Source organism: Musca domestica, unplaced genomic scaffold (assembly GCF_030504385.1).
Source record: "Musca domestica strain aabys unplaced genomic scaffold, Musca_domestica.polishedcontigs.V.1.1 38, whole genome shotgun sequence".
Lineage (NCBI taxonomy): Eukaryota > Metazoa > Arthropoda > Insecta > Diptera > Muscidae > Musca > Musca domestica.
In genome coordinates, this window is record NW_026712324.1 from 8942746 (window position 1) to 8969879 (window position 27134).

General features: G+C 35.6%; 3 protein-coding genes across 3 annotated transcripts in view; 1 reads left to right on the forward strand and 2 right to left on the reverse strand.

The window, feature by feature from the left end:
• The first annotated feature begins 489 nt into the window (after positions 1-489).
• LOC131804072 (protein yellow-like) lies at positions 490-4535 on the forward strand. Its single transcript, XM_059126383.1, has 4 exons — positions 490-797; positions 873-1232; positions 1347-2019; positions 2082-4535. The coding sequence occupies exons 2-4, from the start codon at positions 910-912 to the stop codon at positions 2565-2567; spliced, it is 1482 nt and encodes a 493-aa protein (XP_058982366.1). The 5' UTR covers positions 490-797; positions 873-909; the 3' UTR covers positions 2568-4535.
• Positions 4536-12112: 7577 nt separating this feature from the next.
• Positions 12113-13310, reverse strand: LOC131804069 (GATA zinc finger domain-containing protein 16-like). The gene has a single exon (XM_059126377.1). It carries the CDS (start codon positions 13308-13310, stop codon positions 12555-12557), a length of 756 nt encoding a protein of 251 aa, XP_058982360.1. The 3' UTR covers positions 12113-12554.
• Positions 13311-13427: 117 nt separating this feature from the next.
• Positions 13428-27134, reverse strand: part of LOC101898049 (U-scoloptoxin(01)-Er1a-like) — a 31934-nt gene continuing 18227 nt past the window's right edge. The window contains exons 3-4 of the mRNA XM_059126379.1: positions 16212-16334; positions 13428-13628 (exon numbers count right to left, since the gene is read on the reverse strand). Coding sequence (XP_058982362.1) covers positions 13428-13628; positions 16212-16334 — 324 coding nt within the window. The remainder of the gene's footprint in view (positions 13629-16211; positions 16335-27134) is intronic.

Genomic DNA, 27134 nt, shown 5'->3' on the forward strand with positions numbered 1-27134 from the left:
GAAAAATGGTCCTTGAAAATCCACACAAAATAGTCCATAAAAGTCCACGTTAATGACTTTTTATGGTTCCTCAAAAAATAGTCCTCAAATCCATACCTAGGAAAATAGTCCTTAAAAATCCAAGCTCCTAAAGTCCGTAAAAAGCCCTTAAAATCCAAATTCAAAACTCTTAAAGTTCCTTAAAAAGAAAAATTCAAGTTTAAAGCTCTTCGAGTCGCTTAAAAAATAGTCCTTAAAACCACACATGTAAAGCTCTTAAAGTTCCTTAAAAAGAAAAATTCAAATTCAAGCTGAGGTACTGGACCTTAAAAAATGTTCCCCAAGAAATACACCCTTATAGGTCTTAGGGCCCATTTTTTTTTTTTTTTTTTTTTTTTTTTTTTTGAAGATTCCACGTTTACAACTCTCCTTCTGATATTTTTAAGAGCCAGCGTTTATAACCATTTCGACCCCTCACAAATTTTTTTCTTTAAAAATCCGCATTTCCAGTCCTCAAAATCTGTATTGGCATCACTGGCCGACATGTGTGATGGTTGGTTGACTGAACGGTATTGTAGCCAAGCTAAGCTAACTACCCACATTGAGAGAAACGGACAGACATACGTCTAGCCTTTCTGATGTTTTGGAATTAACTTCAAATTGTAAATAGCCTTCTTGTTGTACCAGACCAGTCCACAAGTCTGCCAGCCAGCCAGCCAGCTTGTCATCCACTCAGCCAGCTAGACAACCAAACACCAGCCGTGTATGATTTTAATTGCCATTTCAGTTTCAGTTGCCAAATGATACAGTTCGAAACGGTAAGTGAAACGCTTGCGTATTCAAATTTCAAATAAAAATCCTCTATTCAATAATTCTATAAAACAAAATTTCAGTGATTGGTTGAAAAGAAAACAAAAAAACAACAAAAAAATGCCCTGTTCCAGTTTTGTTAAGCGCCGTCGCCGCTCTACAGCTGTTGCTGTAACTGTGACAATTGTGGTTAGCTTGGCTTGTCTCAACTGCGTCTTGGCGGGGACCTATCGTAGCAGTGGAATTTACTCAGCACCAGCTTTGCCACCACAAGAGATTGAGTATGGCGGAGCAACGGCATATGGTTATGGTGCACCCGATGCACAATCAGTTGGAGCACCAATAACACGAAAATCACAAGCATTTCAAATTGTCAACCAATGGAAATATTTGGATTTTGAATACCCCACCTTTGGTCAGAGACAAAAGGCTATTGCCAATAGGTATGCAAGGCAGCCCTCTTTATAGTGAAATCTTTAACTGCTGAAGGCCATGGATTAGAAACTCATTTTTATGCCAATGTGTGTGTGTGTGTGTGTTTCTGTTTCTATTTCCAGAGAATTCATAGCCGAAAATAATCTACCCTTGGGTGTTGACTTCTATAAAGATCGCATATTTATAACAACTCCACGCTGGAAGGATGGTGTCCCCGCCAGCTTTGGCTGGTTGCCATATCCACCACAGGAAGAAAGTCCTCCAATACGTCCATACCCGAATTGGGAGGCCCATGGCGATCCCTACAATCCAGATTGTTCGAAACTTATTTCTGTCTATCGTACCCAAATCGATGATTGTGGTCGAATATGGTTAATTGATTCGGGCATTGTCAATGCCACGGTAAGCCTTAGCCAGGTGTGTCCCCCGAAAATTGTGGCCTTTGATTTGCGCACCAATCAAAAGGTGGTCCAGTATCAATTCCCTGCCGATCAGGTGAAGCAAGATAGTTTGCATTCCAACATTATTGTGGATGTTCATCGTAATCGTTGTGACGATGCCCATGCCTATGTGACAGATGTCTGGCGTTTTGGCATTGTTGTGTACAGCCTGAAGAAGAATCGTAGCTGGCGTGTGACCAATTACAATTTCTCACCCGATCCAGTGGCCTCGGATTTCAATGTGTTTGGTTTGAATTTCCAATGGTTGGATGGTGTGTTTGGCATGAGTTTGTCGCTGGCCAAGACTCCCGATGAGGAGAGGATTTTGTATTTCCATCCCATGGCTAGTTTTAAGGTGGGTGTTTTAAAATATTGAAAAAAAAAAATTAAAAACTATTAAATATTTTTCAATTCCAGGAATTTGTGGTCTCCAATGCCCTGCTAAAGGACGAAAGCCTCTGGCCAGCCAAGGCCCAGGATTTGGCCAAATATTTCCTGCCCATTGGGGAACGTGGTATCAATGGCCAGTCATCCACCTCGGGAATCGATCGCAACGGTGTCATGTTCTTCACCCAAGTACATCGTGATGATGTTGGCTGTTGGAATACCAAAAAGCCATATGATGCCACCAACTTGCATCGCTTCCTGGAGGCAGAGGGCAATAGTACGCTCATACAATTTCCCAATGATTTGAAAGTCGATCATGAACCGAAACAAAGTGTGTGGGTGATAAGTAACCGTCTGCCCGTCTATCTTTATAGTCAGTTGAATTATGAGGACATTAATTTCCGTATCTTGAAGGCGGATGCTGACACCTTGGTTCAGGGTACTGTCTGTGATACTCGCAATTATGGGCATCATCATCACCGGCATGAGTTGGTGCCGGAGTATCTATTTCATTGAAGACATTTTTGGGACAATCTAAATGGAATTCCAAGTCGAATTACCATAAATCCCCCGTAAGGAGTTCCATTTAGTAAGTCATTGTTGAATTGTTGTGAGTTCTACAAAAATTTTAAATTTCAAAAAAAAAAAAAGTTGTAAAAATGTTAATCCATCAATCCATCGTAAACTCTTGTAATATTTGAAATTTCAGTAAGGAAATTGGAAATACGCTTCTGCAATTATGACTTGTATTACCTGTAGTTGGATACATACAATGTAATATCATGGCTATACATTTTTCGAATCCAACTGCAGTTAATATTAAAAAAATGGAAATAAAATGTGCGACCAGATATTTAAATTCCAGGACTAGCAAGAATCTACCAGGCTGGCAATTTTCTCCGATATCATAAAGGGAATTTCGGATATCGTTGTAAAAACGTTTACATTCTTGCAGTTCTGGAATAGAACATTACTGACCGGTTTTTTATAAGCCATTTAGATTTTCTATTTATACCCTACACCACAAGGTGGTCAGGGTATTATGTCTTTGTGCATTTGTTTGTAACAGGCAGAAGGAAACGAGATAGACCCATAGTTCCTTTTGATGATCTGCATAGAATCACATTCTGAGTCGATTTATGCATGTCCGTCCGTCCGTCCGTCTGTCCATGTATTTTTGTAAACAAAGTACAGGTCGCATTTATTGCCCGATCCAGATGAAATTTTGCAAAGATCTTTTGTTTGCCCCAAGGACGAACCCTATTGAAATTGGAGATAATCGGTCAAAATTTAGATATAGCTCCCATATATATCTTCGTCCGATTCGAATTTTATTGTGCACCAAACGTGTAATATCAGCCCGAATTGTATGGAATTTTGCATATACACACAAATTAGGCCTGAAAATATGTACGCCAAATTTGATCGAAATCGGTTCAGATATAGCTATAGCTCTCATATATATATTGTTCATCCGATTTGTTATTTTTGTCCACCGCCGCCGTAATATGCACTATGCAACAACAATATTTGGGGAAATATATCAAATACAGCTCAGAAATACATTTGCTAAATCTTATCGAGATCGGTTCAGATTTGGATATAGCTCCCACATATAACTTCGTCCGATTTACCTTTTATTGTGCACCAAACGTCTAATATTTGTCCAAATGGGATGGAATTTGGCACTTACGACCGAATTGAGTCTAGAAGCTAGTATGTCAAATTTGGTGAAGATCGGTTCAGATATAGCTATAGCTTCCATATATATTATTCATCCGATTTTTTGTATTTGTTACCCACAACCGTAATATGCACTCCGTAACAACGATATTCAGGGAAATATATCAAATACAGCTCAGAAATATCTTTGCCAAATTTTATCGAGATCGGTTCAGATTTGGATATAGTTCCCATATATATTTTTATCCGATTTCAAATTAATTTCACACCAAATGGGCAATACAAGTCCGAATTTAAAAGATACAAATGCTTCGGCATATTTAGTCCTTTGAACTTTAAATTATAATTATAATCATAGCGTGTATGATTGAATTCTCCCATAAAAACTTTTACTTGTTATGTGGAGCTCTACTTAATTAGCAAAGTGGTGTAGGGTATCATAAAGTCGGCCCCGCCCGACTTGAAGACTTTCTTTACTGGTTTTACATTATAGTCGATTCAATGGGTCAATAGTTCATAACGAATGATTGAGTTTGCCTTGAGCCGATTTTGCGTCAATTTGACGTAGAAAAACTTACATAGACAATTTAAAATATTTTTTTAGAATCGCAACTTTTTGGCATTGCTTTCACATTCATATTCAGGGAAAAGGGTGTTGATAATTAGAATACCTATTTCATAAGCAATTTTCATTAAACATAAGTATTTTGTTTACACATTTTATTATTATTTTCCCATTATTTTCCCATATAAATAATATACATACCCTATTTTACTATATATAAAATAAATGTTCACTGTTCACGATAAAAATGTTGATTTTAAAGAATTTTAATCCGAGGCAGCACATTTAGGAAGTTTATGTCGCAAGGTAAACAGTCCAACATCGAATTCGAAACAAAGCAATTAAGCAAAGATCTTAAAATAACGCCATGGTATTTTTATGTCATCCACCATGAAACACCTGGAAATATACATTTCAGACCCTACAAAGTACAGGGTGAGATGAAAAATTGCAACCAACATCTGACTGCTGTTATTTCTAAGCCACTCGTCGTTACAGCTGATAAAATTATTCCAGTGACAGCTCATTATGTGGTTTATAATCGTACAAAAACATTTTGGTGAGAATTTTCCAGAAAAAAAATTTATTCGTGATGGAATTCAAGCGTGATAGTGTGATTTCTTTTTATTTGGCTGGAAAACCACAAGTGGCTATCGTTAGAGCACTCCAGCATTTAAATGTGAATAAATCTTTTGTGTCTCATACCATCGCTCGTTACCGTGATACGCAGCCCGACGTCAAGGAAGTGGACAAAAGAAAACAGCAACATCAGGAGAAATGGTTCGAAAAGTAAAGAAGCGACTTAATCGAAACCCACGTCGCAGTGGCCGAAAAATGGTTCATGAGCTGAACATATCGCAATATTCCATTCGGCAAATTTTAAAAAATGAGTTCGGGGTAAAGCCTTTGAAATTCCAAAAAGTGCAAGAATTTACACCGCAAGAGAAAGAAAAGAGACTCAAAAGAGCTAAAGAGTTGCTTCACTTGGCCGAAAGTGGTGAAGTGCTGAATTTGGTTTTCTCCGATGAGAAAACATTCATTGTCCAGCAGTTTGTAAAAAATAATAAAATGATCGTGTTTACTTGCCAAAGAGGTCAGCTGAAAATGTGCACCTTCTGTTGGCCACCAGAACTCAAGCGCCGGCCCACACCATCACCCGCTCGTATTAATCGACCGTGGCATCAGAATAAATGCCGAATATTATCGCTAAAATATTCTGGAGGGTGTACTAAAGCCTAGGGCACGCAAACATTTTGGCCGCAGACCTTGGACATTCCAACAGGACTCAGCATCATCGCACTCAGCACATTCCACCCGAGAATGGTTACAAGAAGAGGTTCCTCGCTTCATTTCCAGCGCACAATGGTCACCAAAATCTCCGGATACCAATCCGTTGCACTATTGTGTCTGGAGTATTTTGGAAAGCAAGGCTGATACTAAAAAATACCAAAGTGTCGATCACCTCAAGCAAGCGCTTCGCAGGGAATGGGCCAAAATACCGCAGAGCAACATTCGGGCAGCGTGTGACGCTTGCATTGGTCGTTTGAAGGCCATAATTCGTGTCAAAGGTGACCAATTCCTGTATTATCTTGATCAGCATAAAATTCTATGTCGATTTAGCGACGTTCGTCCGTCTATCCGTCTATGGAAAGGACTCTAGCTTCCGACCGAAATGAAGTAGGTTGACAAAATTTTACTCATATGCATATTTGTCTAGAGGACTTTTGGTATTGAAAATGGGCCATGTAGCTCTACGTTTCGGTATAGCCATGATGGTACCTCCCTACATTCGGTATTTTGGTGATTTATGAGGCATCATTCACCGAAATTGTTTCAAATTTGATATTTGAAGTTCGTAATGTATTCTACAGCCTAATACAGAAAATTGTCGATGCAGGACCACGTCTTCGTATAGCCCCCATATAACGGTACCTCCCGATATTTGGTATTTTCATGATTTTAGCGACATTATTCACCGAAATTGTTTCAAATTAGTTATTTAAAGTTCGTAATGGATACTACAGCCTATAACAAAAATTGTCTGTGCAGGTCCACGTCTCCGTATAGCCCTCATATAACAGTACCTCCCAATCTTCGGTACTTTGATGATTTTAGCGACATTATTCTCCTGAATTGTTTCAAATTTTGATATTTGATGTTCGTAATGTATTCGTAATACTGCCTAAGACAGAAAATTGTCCATGTATGTCCACGTCTTCGTATAGCCCCCATATAACGGTACCTCCCGTTATTCGGTATTTTCATGATTTTAGCGACATTATTCTCCGAAATTGTTTCAAATTTGGCATTTGAATTTCGTAATGGATACTTCAGTCTATGACAGAAAATTGTCTGTGCAGGTCCACGTCTTAGTATAGCCCACATATAACGGTACCTCACGATATTCGTTACTTTCATGATTTTAGCGACATTATTCTCCCGAATTGTTTCAAATTTTTTATTTAAAATTCGTAATGGATACTACAGCCTATAACAAAAATTGTCTGTGCAGGTCCATGTCATGTCCCCATATGATGATTTTAGCTACATTATTCACCTATTTTTCTTCAAGTTTCGCATTTGAATAATGTAATGGCTTAATTCTTATTTTTATTGAAAAAGTATCAAAGGAAGAATATTATGTATCCAATTTCATTAAAGGTGTCGATTATTCGGTTCAATCAGGTATTCAATTCGATTATTATTCACCACAATCCATAATAGAAAAGGAATTTTAGAGTTTTTAGTACTAGAATTTGAGCAACCGGTTAATCGAAAATCGACTTACCCCAGTCAGTATTTTTTGAAATTTATAATCACATTCGAGTCTTTTTTGATCCTACAGCACGATTAAAAAGGTAGAATATGACGAATTTTCTGATCATAAACATTACTTTTGTCGGGAGAAAAACGTACCCCCAGGACTCTTCTAAATAAATCACATATGTGTATTCCCCTTTTTTGCGGATACTTTATCAAGTCTTTTTGGAATCGTGTTTTTATCATTTATTGCACGAATTTGGGTATTTTTTATGATCGTTCACGAGTCCTAAGTGAATATTTTTTAGTCTTTTTATTATCACATATCACTTTTCTGTCAAATTTGAGTCATTTATAAGTCTAATATGAGTGTTTATGATTCTACAAATCACGTACGTGATCTGTAAGTATTCCTTTGTAATGAAAATTACCAAAACAGTATGTTCATATGTGTTTGCATAAAAGTTTATTTAAAATAAAAATAATTTGTTTTAGAAATATATATGGATTGAATTCATGTCCTTGCAGTTGATGTGTATTTAAGATGATAATTGACTGAAATAAAATATGTAAGAGTTTGTCCATTTTATTAATTTTTTACATTGGTGTTAGAAAAATAATCTTCCTTTTTATTATCGGCACTAGTATCACTTTTCGAGCTATACTGACAGACAACATATTCTTAAAAAACCTTTCGATCTACAGTTCTAAGGCAATAAACTCTCTCTGGAATTAGGTTATCAGAAATATTTGTATTAATAATTACACTTTTTAACACTTTAATACACTTTTGAATTTTTATGTTATGTCACATTTTAATAATAATATCTTCACACTTCGACGCAAGTTTTATAAATTAACAAAAAGTCAAGTTTTTGATAGCCATTCCAAAAAAACAACAAAATCTCCCGTTATACTTAGAAAGAAATACAACAAAATAAGCAAATCTTCTTTAAAAACAATCTTCCAAATGCCTCATGGTAGCCTCTAACCCCAACATAAGCCAAATCTTCTACATCTAAATTTTATTCAGTGCCTGATCATATAATATGTTATTTGAAATTATTGGGTTTTTTGGGGTTTATCGAACTGTTTCTGGGTATTTTTAATAAATAACAAATATGGCAACTCTAAACGCAGTTCACTCTTATTCTCATAACATATAAAATGAATTGCGTTTTATGCTCTCATCGTGGTGACGTATCCACTGTATACACTTTGCTTTGACGAAAATTTGTAAACAATGAATTTTCCATACTTACCATTATTATATTCATGAATTAACAAATATATCAGTTAACTTTTATATCCATGCATCTACAACGGTATTATAAATATTTCCAAGAGTACACGAATATTTATTGCGGAGACACATACCAAAAACAGAGAACAAACAAAAATAAAAACCACTGCTGGCACTGGGCCAAGTTGTTGACTGACGTTTGTTTTTGTTGTATTTTTACATACAATTTGTTATTGTAGCAGCTGATTGTATCCAAGCAAAGCTTTTTTGTTACGGATTCAAACTTCCATTGTTTATTTGTAAGCTCTAGTTAAATTAATTAAGAGCGCCTAAAATTATACTTCATTTTAGAAAGAAAACTCAAAATTGCTTTTGAAGAAATTCACCGAAAAAAATAACTTTGTTCCAGTAACAACGTTCAGAGAAAAATTAATAAAACCGATAGTGATAGTGTCATTCCGTTTGTAACACCTCGAAATATATATTTTAGAAACCTTAAAGTATATATATTCTTGATCAGCATAAAATTCTTTGGCGATTTTTCGATGTCCGTCCGTCTGTGGAAATCACTCCAGCTTCCAAACGAAATGAAGTAGGTTGATAAAATTTTACTCAAATGTATATTATGTGCGCAGGACTTTTGGTATTGAAAATGGAAGATGTAGGCCCACGTTTTGATATAACCCCAATATAATGGTTCCTCCTGATATTCGGTATTTTTATGATTTTTGCAAAATTATTCACCAGAAATGTTTCAAATATGGTATTTGAAGTTCGTAATGGTTACTACAGCCTATGACTAAAAATTGTCTGTGCAGGCCCACGTTTTCGTGTAGACCCCATATAACGCTACTTTCCGATATTCGGTATTTTGATGATTTTAGGGGCATTTTTCACCAGAATTATTTTAAATTTGGTATTTCAAGTTTGTAATGGATACTACAGCCTAAGACAGAAAATTGTCTGTGCATGTCCACGTCTTCGTACCGCCCGATATTCGGTATTTTAATGATTTTAGTGACATTCACTGGAATTGTTTCACATTTTGTATTTGAAGTTCGGAATGGATACTACAGCCTAAGACAAAAAATTGTCTGTACAGGTCCACGTCTTCGTTTAGCCCCTATATAACGGTACCTCCCGATATTTAGTATTTTGATGATTTTAGCTACGTTATTCACCGGAATTGTTTCAAATTTGTTATTTAAAGTTCCTAATGGATACTACAGCCTATTACAGAAAATTGTCTGTGCAGGTCCACGTCTTCGTATAGCCCCCAAATAACGATACCTCTCGATGTTTGGTATTTTGATGATTTTAGCCACATTATTCACCGAATTTTTTTGCAAGTTTCGCATATGAATATTGTAATGGCTTATGACAAAAGTAACCAATGCAGGTCCACGTCGTCGTATATACCCTAATATAACGGATACATTCGGTATTTTTAAGATTTTAACAGAATTTTTAACGGATTGTATTTGGTTTTATTTATTTATTTATTTATTTTTTTTTTATTTATTTTTTTTATTTATTTATTTTTTTTTTTTTTTGAAAATTACCAAATTCGTCCGGCCGAACTTACAGCTTTTTTACTTGTTTATTATTATATTTTTACGCGATTTTCTTAGATTTTATCCTTTTCTGGCAAGATACCATTTCGAATTGATGAGAATTGTGAAAATCAGTCCAGTGGTTCTTGACTTATAAGCAGAATAACAAAAAATATAGTTCTTTTACATATATATATTGTACATATTTTGCTAAATATCCGATATCTTGGCTATAAGTATCATGGTCAGAAGTGACATTTAAATGTATTTGTGATTTGGCCGGTTTAAAAAATATTCGCGGTTTAGTTGAAATTTTCGTATGTTTTGACATAAAAGTTATGGTTTATTTTACCCTCTACATATTGTCAGATGACGGTACAAATTGATAGGCTTCTGCCCAGCCCTGAACTCTAACTCCAATCAGGAAATTTTTCTCTTTTTGGTCCATTTTAATCCCTAAATATTTTGCGACCACCTCCAAAAACAAAAGGCTCCTATTCTGACCCTAACCCTACCTCCATTTTCAATGTCGTGAAGATCGGGCCATAAATGCGACCTCTAGCTTGATTACAAATTAACAGGGACAGACGGAAAGACGGACGGACGGACATACATTGCTAGATCGACTCAGCTCGGCGATATAGGAAGATCCATATATACTTTCCTATGTGGGAAACCAATATTTCGAGGTGTTAAATAATTTTTGGTCCAATCAAACTTATAATACTCCCAACACATAGTGTTGTAGGGTATACAAATGCGTAAATAGCAATGTCCAAAGGTTCTATAGTTATACAAAATAAAATCTTTAAAATTTCACTTTTTTTTAGCTCAGAAGACTTCTCAAAAATATTATTTAAAATGTTAGTTTAACGATAGTTAGATGTAAATCTTCGGCCTATGTTCCCAGCAAAAGTATCCATTACAGTTATGTTACCAACCTATGGTTTTAACAAGGGCATAACTCACCCACAATGTGTAGTCATTTAGTGGCTACTTAAAGTCGATATAAAAGTAATTATGCAACGACTTTAAGTGGTCAAAATTATCTCGTTAAAATTCCGCGATATTTAGGTCAACGATACCAAAATCAATGTTTTTTGCCACTAAGACTCTGAAAAAATAAATCAGGGATTTCATACCTGAAAGCCCCTGAACTTTTGGGCAAATAGTCCTTCATTTTTTTCTACAAAAGCGACAAATTTTAACAAAGAAATATTCTACTATTTTTGGCCAAGAAAGTTTAAAATATTTTTAACAAGTCCATGATTCTGTTTTATTCTGTGAATTTTTGGCCATGAATGTCGTAAAAAATATGATTTTTTTTTGTAAGAAATCGTTTAAATTTCAATGCTTTGGCGTTGTTAAAAAAAAATATTATTTAAAAATTCACTTTAAAGGCTTCAATGGTTTAAATGATGGCTCCTCAAAAAATATTCTTGAAAATTTGACGTTCTTCAGTCAGTTCTTCAAAAAATATTGTAAAAAAATCTACGTTATAGCTCTATTGGTTCCGCTAAAAATATCCGCAAAAAAAGTCCAAATTGAAGGAGAAGTGAACACTTTCTCCTCAAAAAAATGTTTTTGTTAAATCAGCAATTAAAAAGATTTAAAGCTTTATCTGTTCTTTAAATATACTTGACTTTAGCGTGATTACAACAGACGGACAGACAGGGCTAAATTGTCTTTAAATTTTACGCTGATGGGTCCAAAATTGTTTCGATGAATTACAAGCGGAATGACGAACTTAATATACCCTCAATACTATGAATGGTGGAGGATTAGTGGACATTTTCGTATGTTTATTGGTCATAAAATATTTTGCGACCACCTCCAAAAACAAAAGGCTTCTATTCTGACCCTAACCCTACCTCCATTTTCAATGTCGTACATTGATTACAAATTAACAAGGACCGACGGACATACAAAGCTAGATCGACTCAGCTAGGCGAGATAGGATGATCCATATATACATTCCTATGTCGGGGACCAATATTTCGAGGTGTTACATTATTTTTGGGTATAACAAATAATTAACATTTCTTTCAAATTTTTATTGATCACAAAAGGATACCATGTACAAAAAAATACAAAAATTCATATAAAAAAAGTAATAATACAAAATATTACCTCTAAAACTAGTTAAACAATAAAAAAAAAAAACAATTTTCTACAATATGGAAATAATAGAAATTTTGTGGTCAAACGGAGAATAGAGTTTTTGAAGAAGCCAACCAGTAGAGAGAGAAAAAAATAAAATAAAATAAAATGCAGTATTGTCGTACTTATTTTTAACTTAATTGTAGCGAGTATTTTTTTTTCAGTTTAAAGAACAATTCAATCGTATTTCACAATTTTCACAACGCAGACACACAGTTCAACACATATGCCACAAAGATTTTGATGAATGGAAAATGTGTGTGATTTTCCCTGTTATTTTTGATCAGATCGTACATAATGCCAAACTATTTAAGCTGTCGAATTTTGCACTCGCCAAGTACTCAGTGCCCATTCAAGGGATGGTGCAACGTCCATCTTTGGTTTGATCGTTTGAGCAACATCATTTCATGCCAACGACATTGTCTTGGTGTCGTTGTCGTTGTTGTCGGTTTGGTAATGATGGTGGTCAAGCATCCATTGTCCATCACCGCCATCATTGTCGTCGTCATCAGTGCAGCCTTTTCGTGCCCTTCTTCCATTCATTCGACGGCCTCAATTATTTCGTATTCCTCATCCAGTGAATGATCATAATCGATGTTGTATTTGTTTTTGATTTTACTCTTGTAGTCTTTCAGCTCTTCGTTGTTGTTGATGGTGTTGGCATTTGAGGATTTCTTGCCCGAACTGAAATTACCGAATTGCGATGACTGATGTTGCGACTTTGAATGCTGACGTTGCCTTTGCATGGGCCGGGAATGATGATCAGATTCTTTGTTGTTCTTGTTGCTGCTACTGTTGTTGTTGTTGTTGTTAATACGTTTTCGTTGTTCATTGGTGTGAAATTGTTGTTGTTGTTGTTTATCATGATTGAATTTTATCTTTTCATGATTATGATGATTGAAAAGCTCATTTCTATTATTACTATTTGTACTAATACTACTGCTACCGCTCGAACTACCACTACTGCTACTACTACCGCCATGGGATGCTATTGCATTAGGACTACTTTGGATTGTTTGTGAGTATTTCATGTGGCCTCTAAAACTATTTTTGGTATTATTACGAGTTGTGGAGCTTGTAACTGCATTTTGTAGGGCTGGTGATATGGGCGATATATCTTCTGGTGGGCTAAAAGGATACGATCTGCTGGGTGCTATTGTTGCTCTTAATGGTGCTATTCTCTGCCTCTGCTGTTGCTGCTGCTGCCTACTTGTTGTTCGTGGTGGGGGTGGTGGTGCTAATTCTAATTGTAATCTCTGTTGTTTTGGTTCTTCTCCTCCATTTTTATTAAACATTCCTTCATTGCTATTTCCACGCGTTCTTAACTCTTGTCTTCCCCTTAATATTCCCTCATTTCCATTATTGTTGTCTCCACGGCTGCTACTACTCCTCTCTGGCTCTTGGGCCTTATATCAAATGGTGTTGCCATCGCCCCCATTGCTGTTGGGCTCCACGGTTCGATAGAGTTCATCGTTGTTTTCGTACAATTGTTCCGAGGCCGGACAATTGACATTGGACCACCAATCACAAACACGAACAGCCTGATTGAAAACTGTGCCATTTGGACAGACAAAGGAATATTGATGGCCGGAATGAAGACACCAATGCCAAATCTGAAAAAAAAACACAATAATAAAACAAAACGAAATAAAAATCAGCCAAAATTAATGGGCAATAATAAATTGAGTTAGATATTTTCAATGCAAAGGTAATTTGTAAAATACAATTTCTAATTTTATGACTTTTTTATGAAAAAATTTAGGAAAATATTCTAATCGAAAATATAATTAGACTTCGCCATATTTTAGTCACATTTTCAAAATTTGAATTTAGGATTTTAGGTAATAAAAAGTAAGGGGTAGGTATTTTTACCCTGAACCCGGGAAACTATTTTTTCTTTGGGGGGACGGACCCGGTACCACAGATTTTTGACCCGAAAGTCTGGGTTCAATACCCCGACTAGACCCGAATCCAATTATCCGATATATACAATATAGGTATCGTTTATGAAAATACCTATTCAACAAGTGGTCACATGATGGGGTAAGTGGTCACGGTTCGGAAGTTATAGTCAAATTATCGAAATTTTGGACCCGGATTTTTTATAGAATCCCCAAAAAGTCAAAAAAGGCCCCAAAATGCTACAATTTGTGCTAATACCTTTACTGAGTCCAGAGATATGGGTCTTTTCATCCGCATAACCCGATTTCAACCAGTTAGAATCCTGGTAATCGAGTAAGTGGATCCCAGGCCCGGACTTTCGGGTCAAAAATCTCGGGTCCCGGGTCCGTCCCCCAAGAAAAAAAATAGATTCCTGTAATCAGGATAAAAATACCTATATCTGGAAAAAATTTCGAAAAAAAAATTGAAGAGTTTTTACTAAACTAGAATTGTTCCAAAGTAAAAAAAAAAATATTAAGTTCGGCCGAGACGAAATTTTAATATCCTCCACCTTTGGGTAAAGAAAGCATTTTTATATAAAAGTATCTGAAGTCAAACGTTTTCTACTTAAAACTACAAATACCGTTTGGACAATGCTGTTAAACTTTTCAAAAAACCATAAAGTCGGTGAGGCAGCTGTAAGGAGGCCATACCAAAATGGGAACCTCTATTGACAATTTCAGACTTTATGGATTGTCATCTAACAAATCTTCTTAAATATCACATTTGAAACAATTTCGTTGGTAAATGTGACTTGGATTATCAAAATACCGAATACCGAATATGGGTATCGCAATATGTGCGCTATAGGAAAGCGTGGGCCTAAATATTTAATGTTTTGCCATCGGAGCTGAGAGTCATACGAAAACGTGGACCTATAGAGGAGCTAGAACCTATTACGAACAACAAACACCAATATTTGGACAAATCCGTGAAAAATGTCGCAAAAATTATCAAAAGAACGAATATCGGGAGGTATCGTTATAGGGGGATATGCAATGAAAGCAAAAACTGTCGGAAATAATATCAAATTTTAGAATAAGTTTATATTTGTTCGAAATGATCACCTTTGGCACGAATTATGGCTTTCAAACGGTCAAACGCTGCCCGAATGTTGCTCTGCGGTATTTTGGCCCATTCTCGGTGAAGCGTTTGCTTGAGGTGATCGACACTTTGGTATTTTTTTAGTGCCAACCTTGCTTGCTTTCCAAAATACTCCAGACACAATAGTCCAACCGATTGGTATCCGAAGATTTTGTTGGCCATTGTGCGCTAGAAATGAAGCGAGGAACCTCATTTTATAACCATTCTTGGGTGGCGCGTGCCGATTGAGTTGGTGCTAAGTCCTGTCGTAATGTCCAACGTCTGCGGCCAAAATGCTGGCGTGCCCAAGGCTTTAATATACCCTCCAGAATATTTTCGCGATAATATTCGGAATTTATTCTGATGCCACGGTCGATTAACACGAGCGAGAGCGACCATCGGCTGAGGGCTGATTGCGTCCTCACTATCACCATGGTCGGCGCTTGAGTTCTGGTGGCTAACCGAAGGCGCACATTTTCAGCTGACCTATTTGGCAAGTAAACACGATAATTTTGTTTGTTTACAAACTGCTGGACAACGAATGTTTTCTCATCAGAGTAAACCAAATTCGGCAGTTCACCATTTTCCGCCAAGCGAAGCAACTCTTTAGATCTTTTGAGTCTATTTTCTTTCTGTTGCGGTGTAAGTTCTTGCACTTTTTGAAATTTCAATGGCTTTACCCCGAGCTCATTTTTCAATATTTGCCGATATGTTCAGCTCTCGAGCCATTTTTCAGCCACTGCGACGTGGCATTCGATAAAGTCGCTTCTTTACTTTTCGAACTATTTCTGTTTATGTTGCTGTTTTTTCCGTCCACTTCCTTAACGTCGGGCTAAGCTACCAGTATCACGGTAACGAGCGATGGTATGAAACACAAAAGATTTATTCACATTTATATGCTGGAGTGCTCTAACCATAGCCACTTCTGGCTTTCCAGTCAAATATAAAAGAATTACACTATCACACGTGAATTCCATCACGAATAACTTTTTTTTCTGGAAAATTCTCACCAAAATTCTTTTGTACGCTTGTAAACAATATAATGAGCTGTCACTGGAATAATTTTAAAAGCTGTCGGACGAGTGGCTTGGAAATGATAGCTGTATGAATTTGGTTGCAGTTTTTTCATCGCACCCTGTATTTCACATATCATACGTCGATTTAAAACTTACCTGACATCTAGTTTCTGTATCGGCATAGTATCCGGGTGCACGGCCTTGACACTTGAATGACAAGCCTTTGGGCACCGAATCATATGTTGGATAATCAACACCAGCTTCATAGCCGTCAATTTGCTGGAAAGAAGAGAAAAAAGAATAAAAATAAATTTATTTTATTGTCTTGCAGTTCTCAAGATATGAAGCAATTGCCTGAGAGAATCATACGAACAAGAAACAAGAAGATGTTGTAATAAATTCATTCTCGACAGGAAAAAAAACCATAAACAAACAATAAGTTAGAAAGAATGCAAATATTAAGTGGGGATCTGTTAAGAAGCGGTTTTTAAAGGAAGACCTATGGAATGTATTCTAACTATAAATTACCTTTAGATAGTTCTCTGTTAAGAGAATATTTATATCCATATGAGGTCTTCTCTATCTAAAATTACATGTTAATCTGAAGAAATGTTTTAGATAGAAAAGACCTCTTATGGATATAAATATTCTCTTAACAGAGAAAGATAATTTATAGATATAATACATTCCAGAGGCTTTCCTTTAAAAGCCCTCTCTTAACCAGCAAGTTCCCGCTACTTCGTCGGCGAAAAGTCCACCTTAAAATTTTAGATTCTGCCCAACAGTTAGGCCTTTTTAGTACTCAAAGTGTACAATTTGTTCAGTCAAAAAAAAAAAATAATCAAAAACTTTAAACATCCTACTAAACTTGAAAACTTTCTAGTTTTTATATAACATTCATTTATTTCTTGTATCGGAAAAAATAGCGAAATGTTTATTTTACACCAAAAAGTCCTCAAAATCTCTCATTTTGGAGTATAACGAGGAAAACATTAGTAAAACCATTGCACAATGGCCCCTATCCAGTTTTTGTTTGTCCAAAACTATTACAACGCAACCGTATGTCAACCTTAGAAACTAACTGTGACCTCAATATCAAGTTTCAGAATTTCCCTTCACTCAATACCAAATTTAGTAACATTTGGTACGCATATCCAAAACATTCTACTTCTCTCCATCCTAGACACCAACAGCGTCCAAAATAGTACGCATTTGCAAAAAAAAATCATCAGATCTCAACAACAGATACCAATAAAGACCTCAATATTAACCATGGGGATCCCAGCCCTATTCTTTCACCCAATACCAAGTTTAGTACTTTTTAATACTATTGTACAATTATAGTACACATTTTCGATAAACCACCTCCATATGTCCATGATACACATTAACATTGACCCTTATATCAAATTTCAGATTTCAAGCACTATATGTTCACCCAATACCGAATTGTACCAAATATAGTACTATTTAGTACTTTTCGTGCACGTGTAGCATACATTTTTAAAACCATATCTTTATCACAAACTTAACACCATCAGGGACTCCATGCAGATTTTCAAAATTCCACCTTCATCCGTCCACCCTCAAACAAACTGTTCCAAATTTTGTACCATTTACTACAATTGATACACTTACTACACATTTACACAAAACCACCTTCATATGCCGAACTAACCTTAAAATTTTGATTCTCATATCAAATGCCATGTTTTTAGATCTATCAGTTCACATAATACCAAATCGTACAATTTTAAGAGTTTTCGTAACCTTAAAGTTTGAATTTCCAAAAACCCTTTGGTATATCTATCCTGTGCTTCATCAGTAAATCTCATTTCAAATTTGAGATTTCTAGCTCATTCCGTTTGTTCAAAACATAGTATTCAATTTAGTACTTTTCATACCCTTTTAGTAAGAATTTCCCAAAAACCCAGCCTTATCACACGCCTACGCACCAAGACTAACCCTCGTCCTAAATTTCAAGATTTCAACATCAGACGTTTCTCAGAACATTTCCAAAATTTCAGCTATAGAAAATCCATTGAAGTTCTTCTATCTGTAAAAGTTATACAAAACTTCTCCTGTATACATTAAATTATTTAAAGGAATTTGCCTTTGCATATCTATGAAACAGCATTAAAAGATCTACCATCATGTCTACTGGAGACATATTAACCCATGGTACAGTAAGGAGGTATAACTGCATCGTAAAACTACAGAAATACGACCCTGAGTCTATGCCAGCTTATTGTCAGACTCATTCAAAATTTTTTACAAAAAGTTGTTTTCATTTATTATACCCTCCACCATACATAGTATGGAGGGTATATTAAGTTCGTCATTACGTTTGTAACTCATCGAAATAATCATTTTAGACCCAACAAAGTGTATATATTCTTGATCAGCGTAAAATTCTAAGACGATTTAGTTCTGTCCGTCCGTCTGTCCGTCTGTTGTAATCACGCTACAGTCTAATCGAATTAAGATAGGAAGCTAAAATTTTGCACAGATCCCTCTTTTGTCTGCAGGCAGGTCAAGTTCGAAGATGGGCTATATTGATCCACGATATCGTATAGCCCCCATATAACGGTACCCCGCGATATTCGGTATTTTGATGATGTTAGTCACATTTTTCAATGGAATTGTCTGAAATTCCGCACAAGGAGTCCCTAGTGGGTACTTTATACCTCGAATGAGAATTATCTATATAGGTCTCTATATAGGTTAACGATATCGTATATCCCCCCGATATTTGGTATTTTGATGATTTTAGCCATATTTTCCTATGGTATTGTCTGAAAATCCACACAAGGAGTTCTTTGTGAGCACTTTAACCCCTGAAAGGTAATTGTCTATATAGGTCCACAATATCGTATATCCCCGCATATATCGGCACCATCCGATGTTAGATATTTTAAATATTTTAACAGAATTTTTAATGGATTTTATTTTTTGAAAATTTTTCTAATTCGTTCCAAATGGTGGAGGGTATTCAAAGTTCGGCCCGGCCGAACTCACTGCTTTTTTACTTGTTTTTTCCTATTTTTCCTCATTTTTAAAAAGAGTTAAATAGCGCCAAAAAAGAATGAAATGTCTCAAAAATATGATCCAAACTGTTCAATCTTTCAATTTCATGACTAAAGTGGTTAATAGCTTTAGTGCGCGAGCCGCAATGTACGTGTCTTCCTATCAATGGTTTTGAAAATATTTTTTTTTATTTTCATTTTTCAAATTAAAAACACAAAATTGGCAGAAATCGGACACACTTAGAAAAAATGTTAATCAGCTGCTAACTCTACCTTATATTGTACCATACATTGACCTAATATCCTATAGTAAAACTACGTAAAACCTTCTATTAGGACTACTTATAGGAAGTTCTTCAAATTATAAAAGACCTTTAAAAGCTCTCGTAAAAGTGTTCGTTCCTTAAGTCTTTCTATTTCTTAATGTGATGTAGCGAAAAGTTACTTCGCTGACAAAAATGCACCGACCCATTAAAAACCAGTAAAGAAAGTCTTAAAGTCGGGCGGGGCCGACTTTATGATACCCTACACCACTTTGCTAATTAAGTAGAGCTCCACATAACAAATAAAAGTTTTTATGGGAGAATTCAATCATACACGCTATTATTATAATTATAATTTAAAGTTCAAAAGACTAAATAGGCCGAAGCATTTGTATCTTTTAAATTCGGACTTGTATTGCCCATTTGGTGCAAAATTAATTTGAAATCAGATAAATATATATATGGGAGCTATATCCAAATCTGAACCGATCTCGATAAAATTTGGCAAAGATTTTTCTGAGCTGTATTTGATATATTTCCTTGAATATCGTTGTTACGGAGTGCATATTACGGTTGTGGGTAACAAATATAACAAATCGGATGTATAATATATATGGAAGCTATAGCTATATCTGAACCGATCGTCACCAAATTTGACATACTAGCTTCTAGACTCAATTCGGTCGTAAGTGCCAAATTCCATCCCATTTGGACAAATATTAGACGTTTGGTGCACAATAAAAGGTAAATCGGACGAAGTTATATATAGGAGCTATATCCAAATCTGAACCGATCTCGATAAAATTTAGCAAATGTATTTCTGAGCTGTATTTGATATATTTCCCCAAATATTGTTGTTACATAGTGCATATTACAGCGGCGGTGGACAAAAATAACAAATCGGATGAACAATATATATGGGAGATATAGCTATATCTGAACCGATTTCGATTAAATTTTGCATACATATTTTCAGGCCTAATTTGGGTGTATATGCAAAATTCCATACAATTCGGGCTGATATTACACGTTTGGTGCACAATAAAAAGCAAATCGGACGAAGATATATATGGGAGCTATATCTAAATTTTGACCGATTATCTCCAATTTCAATAGGGTTTGTCCTTGGGCCAAACAAAAGATCTTTGCAAAATTTCATCTGGATCGGGCAATAAATGCGACCTGTACTTTGTTTACAAAAATACATGGACAGACGGACAGACGGACGGACGGACATGCATAAATCGACTCAGAATGTGATTCTATGCAGATCATCAAAAGGAACTATGGGTCTATCTCGTTTCCTTCTGCCTGTTACAAACAAATGCACAAAGACATAATACCCTGACCACCTTGTGGTGTAGGGTATAAAAATTAAAACCAGTAAGGAAAAGTCAAAAGTCGGGCGGGGCCGACTATATGATACCCTACATATTTAGTAGAGCTCCCGTAATTTTTTATACCCTACACCACAAGGTGGTCAGGCTATTATGTCTTTGTGCATTTGTTTGTAACAGGCAAAAGGAAACGAGATAGACCCATAGTTCCTTTTGATGATCTGCATAGAATCACATTCTGAGTCGATTTATGCATGTCCGTCCGTCCGTCTGTCCATGTATTTTTGTAAACAAAGTACAGGTCGCATTTATTGCCCGATCCAGATGAAATTTTGCACAGATCATTTGTTTGGCCCAAGGACGAATCCTATTGAAATTGGAGATAATCGGTCAAAATTTAGATATAGCTCCCATATATATCTTCGTCCGATTTGCTTTTTATTGTGCACCAAACGTGTAATATCAGCCCGAATTGTATGGAATTTTGCATATACACCCAAATTAGGCCTGAAAATATGTATGCCAAATTTGATCGAAATCGGTTCAGATATAGCTATAGCTCCCATATATATTGTTCATCCGATTTGTTATTTTTGTCCACCGCCGCCGTAATATGCCCTCTGCAACAACAATATTTGGGAAAATATATCAAATACAGCTCAGAAATACATTTACTAAATTTTATTGAGATCGGTTCAGATTTGGATATAGCTCCCATATATAACTTCGTCCGATTTACCTTTTATTGTGCACCAAACGTCTAATATTTGTCCAAATGGGATGGAATTTGGCACTTACGACCGAGTTGAGTCTAGAAGCTAGTATGTCAAATTTGGTGAAGATCGGTTTAGATATAGGTATAGCTTCCATATATATTATTCATCCGATTTGTTACCCACAACCGTAGTATGCACTCCGTAACAACGATATTCAGGGAAATATATCAAATACAGCTCAGAAATATCTTTGCCAAATTGTTTCGAGATCGGTTCAGATTTGGATATAGTTCCCATATATATCTTTATTCGATTTCAAATTAATTGTGCACCAAATGGGCAATACAATTCCGAATTTTAAAGACACGAATGCTTCGGCATATTTAGTCCTTTGAACTTTAAATTATAATTATAATCATAGCGTGTATGATTGAATTCTCCCATAAAAACTTTTATTTGTTATGTGGAGCTCTACTAAATTAGCAAAGTGGTGTAGGGTATCATAAAGTCGGCCCCGCCCGACTTTAAGACTTTCTTTACTGTTTTTTTTTTTTTTTTGAAATAGATCATACCACCTATGGGAGTTATATCTAAATCTGATACGATTATTACCAATTTCAATAAGGTTCGTCCTTGGGCTAAACAAATGTTGTTTTGTAAAATTTCATCTCAATCGGATAATAAATTCGACCTGAATTTTGTTCACAAGAATACATAGACAGACTGACATGCATAAATCGATTCAGAAAGTGATTATATACAGATTCACAAAGACATAATACCCTTACCATTATGTGGTGTAGGGTATAAATAAACAAATTTTCCTCGCAACCTCGCATAAAGCACCAAGAAAAAAATACATAATCCCTTTGTTAAAATATCAAATCAAATTGTATGTTGTAATGACCTTCACATCACATCAAATACAAAACAGAAACAACAACAAAAAACACAATTTCATTTGTTTTGTTAATTTTTCTTCTTTTGTTATGTCTCAACCGGCTAGGAAAATTATTCTCTAATCAAACGATGAATTGAAATGCAAATCCATGTTAACAAACCGTAGACAGGTAAACAAATGTTACTACATATCCCCCCGAACACAGGCACATACATGTCTGTACACATATACATATCTGTACACACACATACATTGTAAAATGCCAACAATTCATTCATTCATCATCATCATCATCACTGCTAATTTAAAATTCTAATTTACCATAACAAACACACAAGAGATTTAGCGAGAAAAATAAGAGAATCATATAAAATCGTATTAAAAATAAAACAACAACAACAACAATGAAATATCGGAAAAAAGGTGACTAAAGTAACCGAAAAAGAGATAAATGAATTGTGTTGATGTTATTTTGTTTTTGTGGACTTTTCATTGACTACAACAGAAAGTTTGTTGCAATAGGGGTGATCTAGTTTAATTGGAGCGTTGGTACGCTTGAATAAAATATTTGTATTAGCCATGTAATTAAGTGATTGGATGAACTTATTTATTATTATTATATTATTATATTATTATAAGTTTGATTGGGCCAAAAATTATGTAACACCTCGAAATATTGGTTTCCCATATAGGAAAGTATATATGGATCTTCCTAGCTCGCCGAGCTGAGTCGATCTAGCTATGTCCGTCCGTCTGTCCGTCTGTCCATGTTAATTTGTAATCAAGCTACAGGTCGCAATTATGAACCGATCCTCACGAAATTGAAAATGGAGGTGGGGTTAGGGTCAGAATAGAACCCTATTTCTTTTGGAGATGATCGCATAATATTTAGGGGTTGAAATGGACCAAAAAATCAAAAATTTTCTTGATGTTGCAGTTGCTCTACAGGTCGCAATTATAGACCAATCACAGCGAAAGTTAGCATGGGGCTAGAGCTTAGGGCTGGGCAGAAGCCTTCCAATTTTTATGGTCATCGTGTAATATTTAGTAGGTGAAATAGACAATAACATTTCTGTTAAATAAAAGACAAATTTTATATTAAGCCGCGAATATTTTTAATCCCGGCGAAATCACAAATAGGAAAACATGTCAATTCTGATCGTTACGTAGATGCCGATAGTAAAAATATCGGATATATATAGCGAAACATATACAATGTATATATACAAAGGAAGGGGATGTTAGCTAGAATTCTTATATCTCCAGAATGGCTGGAGTGATTTTGACAAATTTTGTAAATTTAGAATACCCTTTTGGCATAAAAGAATAAAATCTACAAAAAATCGCATAAAAAGATGCCAATAATGATGTTAATATAGATTTTGTAGTATTTTGTGACATTTTTTATTTTTGTCATATTTTTTATCGCATGCGATTTTTTCAATTTGACTTATAATATTGAAGTGTATATTTTGTAATATTTTTGCACTTTACAACACAGGTTGAGGTTATTATTTATATACAGATTGCAATTATCGTTCGATCCTCACGAAATTTTTCACAAAGGTAGGGTTAGGCTCAGGGTTGAGGGTTAAGGGGTTGAAATGGACCAGCAACTCAAAATGTTCCTGATTTTGCATTCGTTATAAAGGTCACAAATAGAAACCAAAGGACACAAAATCTTGCACGAAGTTAGAATTTAAGACAGCGGGTAGAATTGACTACCACTTTTGTTTAAAAAAAATACCAACATTATTTACAGGCGACATCCGAAATACACAATAGGCGAACTTCTGGCTTTTTTATGCTAATTTCGTTGACGAATATAGCCAAATATCGTAGACAAGCAAATAATATAGATGAGTCTAAATAAAAAAAAAATCCTGTCACATCATTGAAGCCAATCGACACGCCTGAGAAGATAGTTAAGCACAAGGAAGAGTTCTGGAATTTTGGATGACCATTGGATTATATTTAGCCGTAAAATGGACCACAAAAACTAACAGCACCGCGGAGTTCATAAATATTGGGAAAATGTCCCTGGTCAAAATGCTAAGGGTAATATCGGGCAGTGCTCCGTGACATAATTTCAAAAGTGAAATCTTCCAAAATAGATTTGGACATGAGGGTGCTTCTCACATATTGTAGTGTTGTAGGGTATCACATAGTCGGCGCCGCACGACTATAGCCTTTGCTTACTTGTTTAAATATGACATTGAAATATAACATTGATATCAGAAGATCACGTTAACCTATACATATAATGTGCTGCCACTAAAATTAGAACCCATTACAAACTCATGATACCAAATTTGGAGTAATTCCGTGGAAAAATATAGCTAAAATCATCAAAACATCGAATATTGTACCATTATAAGATTGGTCTACGAAGATGTGGATCTGCACAGGAAATTGCATGTCATAGAAAGTAGTATTTATTGCGAACTCAAATTCTGAATTTGAAATAATTTTGGTGAAAAGTGTTGTTGAAATAAGTAACAAAGCAATAAGTTCGGCCGGGGCGAACTTTGAATACCCCCTACCATTTGGAACAAATTTGGAAATTTTCCAAAAAATAACAATCGTTAAAAATTCTGTTAAAATAGCCGTTATAGCCGAATATAACGGTTATATTGGGGTCTATACGAAAACGTGGACCTGCATAGGCAACTTTTGTCATAAGCCATTACAATATTCAAATACAAAACTGGAAAAATACCGAATATGGAGAGGTATCGTTACATGGGGGCTATACGAAGACCTGGACCTGCATAGACAATTTTCTGGCACAGACTGTTTTCCCATTCCGAACTCTAAATACGAAATTTTAAACAACTCCGCTTAAATCATCAAAAAACGAATATTGGGAGGTACCGAAGATATGGAGGCAATACGAAGACGTAAGCCTGCATATGCAATTTTTAGCCATAGGCTGTAGTACCCATTACGAATTCGAAATACGAAATTTGAATAAACTTCGGTGAATAATGTCCTCCAAATCGTCAAAATATCGAATATCGGGGGTACCGTTGTATCTACGCTATACGATATGGTGGGTCTACATAGACATTTCTCTTCTAGGGGGTAAAGTGCTTAGAAAGAACTTCTAGCACGGATTTTTAAACAATTCCATTGAAAAATGTAGCTAAAACCATAAAAATAGCGAATATAGGGAGGTGCCGTTGTATGTGGACTATGCGATATCGTGGACCTATATTGGCAATTCTCTTTCAATGGGTAAAGTAGTTATGAAGAACTTCTTGTGTAGAATTTCAGACAATTGCATTGAAAAATGTGGCTAAAATCATCAAATACCGAATATCGGGAGGTACCGTTATATGGGGCCTATACGAAATCGTAGACCTATTCTCTTCCAGGGGGCGAAGTACTCAGAAAGAACTCATTGTGTGGGTTTTCAGAAAATTCCATTGGAAAATCTGGCTAAAATCATCAAAATATCAAATATCGTGGAGTACCGTTGTATGGGGGCTGTACGATATCCTGGACCGATAAAGCCCATCTTCGAACTTGACCTGCCTGCAAACAAAAGACTGATCTTAGCTTCCTATCTTCGTTTCATTTTGACTCTAGCGTGATTTCAACAGACGGACAGGGCTTTGTTATGTCTAAAATTATTATTTCGATGAGTTACAAACGGAATGACGAACTTAATATACTACAATACTATGTATTGTGGAGGGTATAAAAAAGTATCAGTCGGTTTCGCCGACAGATGTTTACCCTCAGCCTGTTTGTTTGAACTATTGTCCCTTAAAGAGGGAGGTTCCGCAGGAGTGGGCCGGCGAAATAATATTATCAAACTTAGATTGAGTTCGGAGATGGGCAATATCGGTTTACTCCTTCTGGCAGTTCGAAATTTTCAAAAAAAAAAAATATTTTGCTGCACAAAAAGAGAAAGAATAACGCGATTTTGCTCCTACTTTACGAATCCTAATATTTATATCAGTGCTAGGTCAGGTGCGAAAATGGAGAATATCCGTTCACTCCAATGGCTCAAAATTTTGAATAAATATAACTCTTATAAGATGTGATGCCCGATTGTCTTCAAATTACCCGCGTCACAAGACCTGTTATAAAGATGGTAGAGGTCGGACTATTTTTTCTGGTACCTCCCTCACATTGGGTGAAAATTTTGAAAACCAAAACGATTTTAAAATCCAAAATAAACATCCGGTTCTCTTTATATTTCACCCATCCAAATATTTCTACTAACACAAGATCTGCTGCGAAGATGGGATACATCGGTTCACTCCTTCTGATACATCACCCACAAGGGGTCAAAATTTTGAATATCCATGAAGCTTAAAACGATAAATTAGCATCCGATTCCATTCAGATTTGGCACATCTCAATATTTCTACCAACACAAGATCTGTTATAAAGATGGTAGAGATCGGACCATTTTTTCTGGTCCCTCCTCACACAGGGTAAACATTTTGAAAACCAAAACGATTATAAAATCCAAAATAATCATCCGGTTCTCTTCTTGTTCCACACATCCAAATATTTCTACTAACACAAGATCTGTTGTGAAAATGGGATATATCGGCGCACTCCTTCTGGTACTTCTCTTATATCTGTCATATCTTGCGAAACGAGTCGGCGATTTTATACAAGTTGCTATATTTAAATATTTCTTTTAACCAGAAATCTGATATGAATACATGATTTATCGTAATTTATGATATATTTGTTCCATTCCCTTTAAATTTTATACCCTACACCACAAGGTGGTCTGGGTATTATGTCTTTGTGCATTTGTTTGTAACAGGCAAAAGAAAGCCATAGTTAATTTTGATGATCCGTATAGAACCA

Bases quoted from the DNA above. Each gene is read 5' to 3' on its own strand.
- LOC131804072 (XM_059126383.1), top strand. From the start codon at position 910: ATGCCCTGTTCCAGTTTTGTTAAGCGCCGTCGCCGCTCTACAGCTGTT. The intron at 1,233-1,346 runs GTATGCAAGGCA...TTCTATTTCCAG, and splicing joins CAAAAGGCTATTGCCAATAG to AGAATTCATAGCCGAAAATA. The intron at 2,020-2,081 runs GTGGGTGTTTTA...TTTCAATTCCAG, and splicing joins ATCCCATGGCTAGTTTTAAG to GAATTTGTGGTCTCCAATGC.
- LOC131804069 (XM_059126377.1), bottom strand. From the start codon at position 13,310: ATGTTTAATAAAAATGGAGGAGAAGAACCAAAACAACAGAGATTACAA.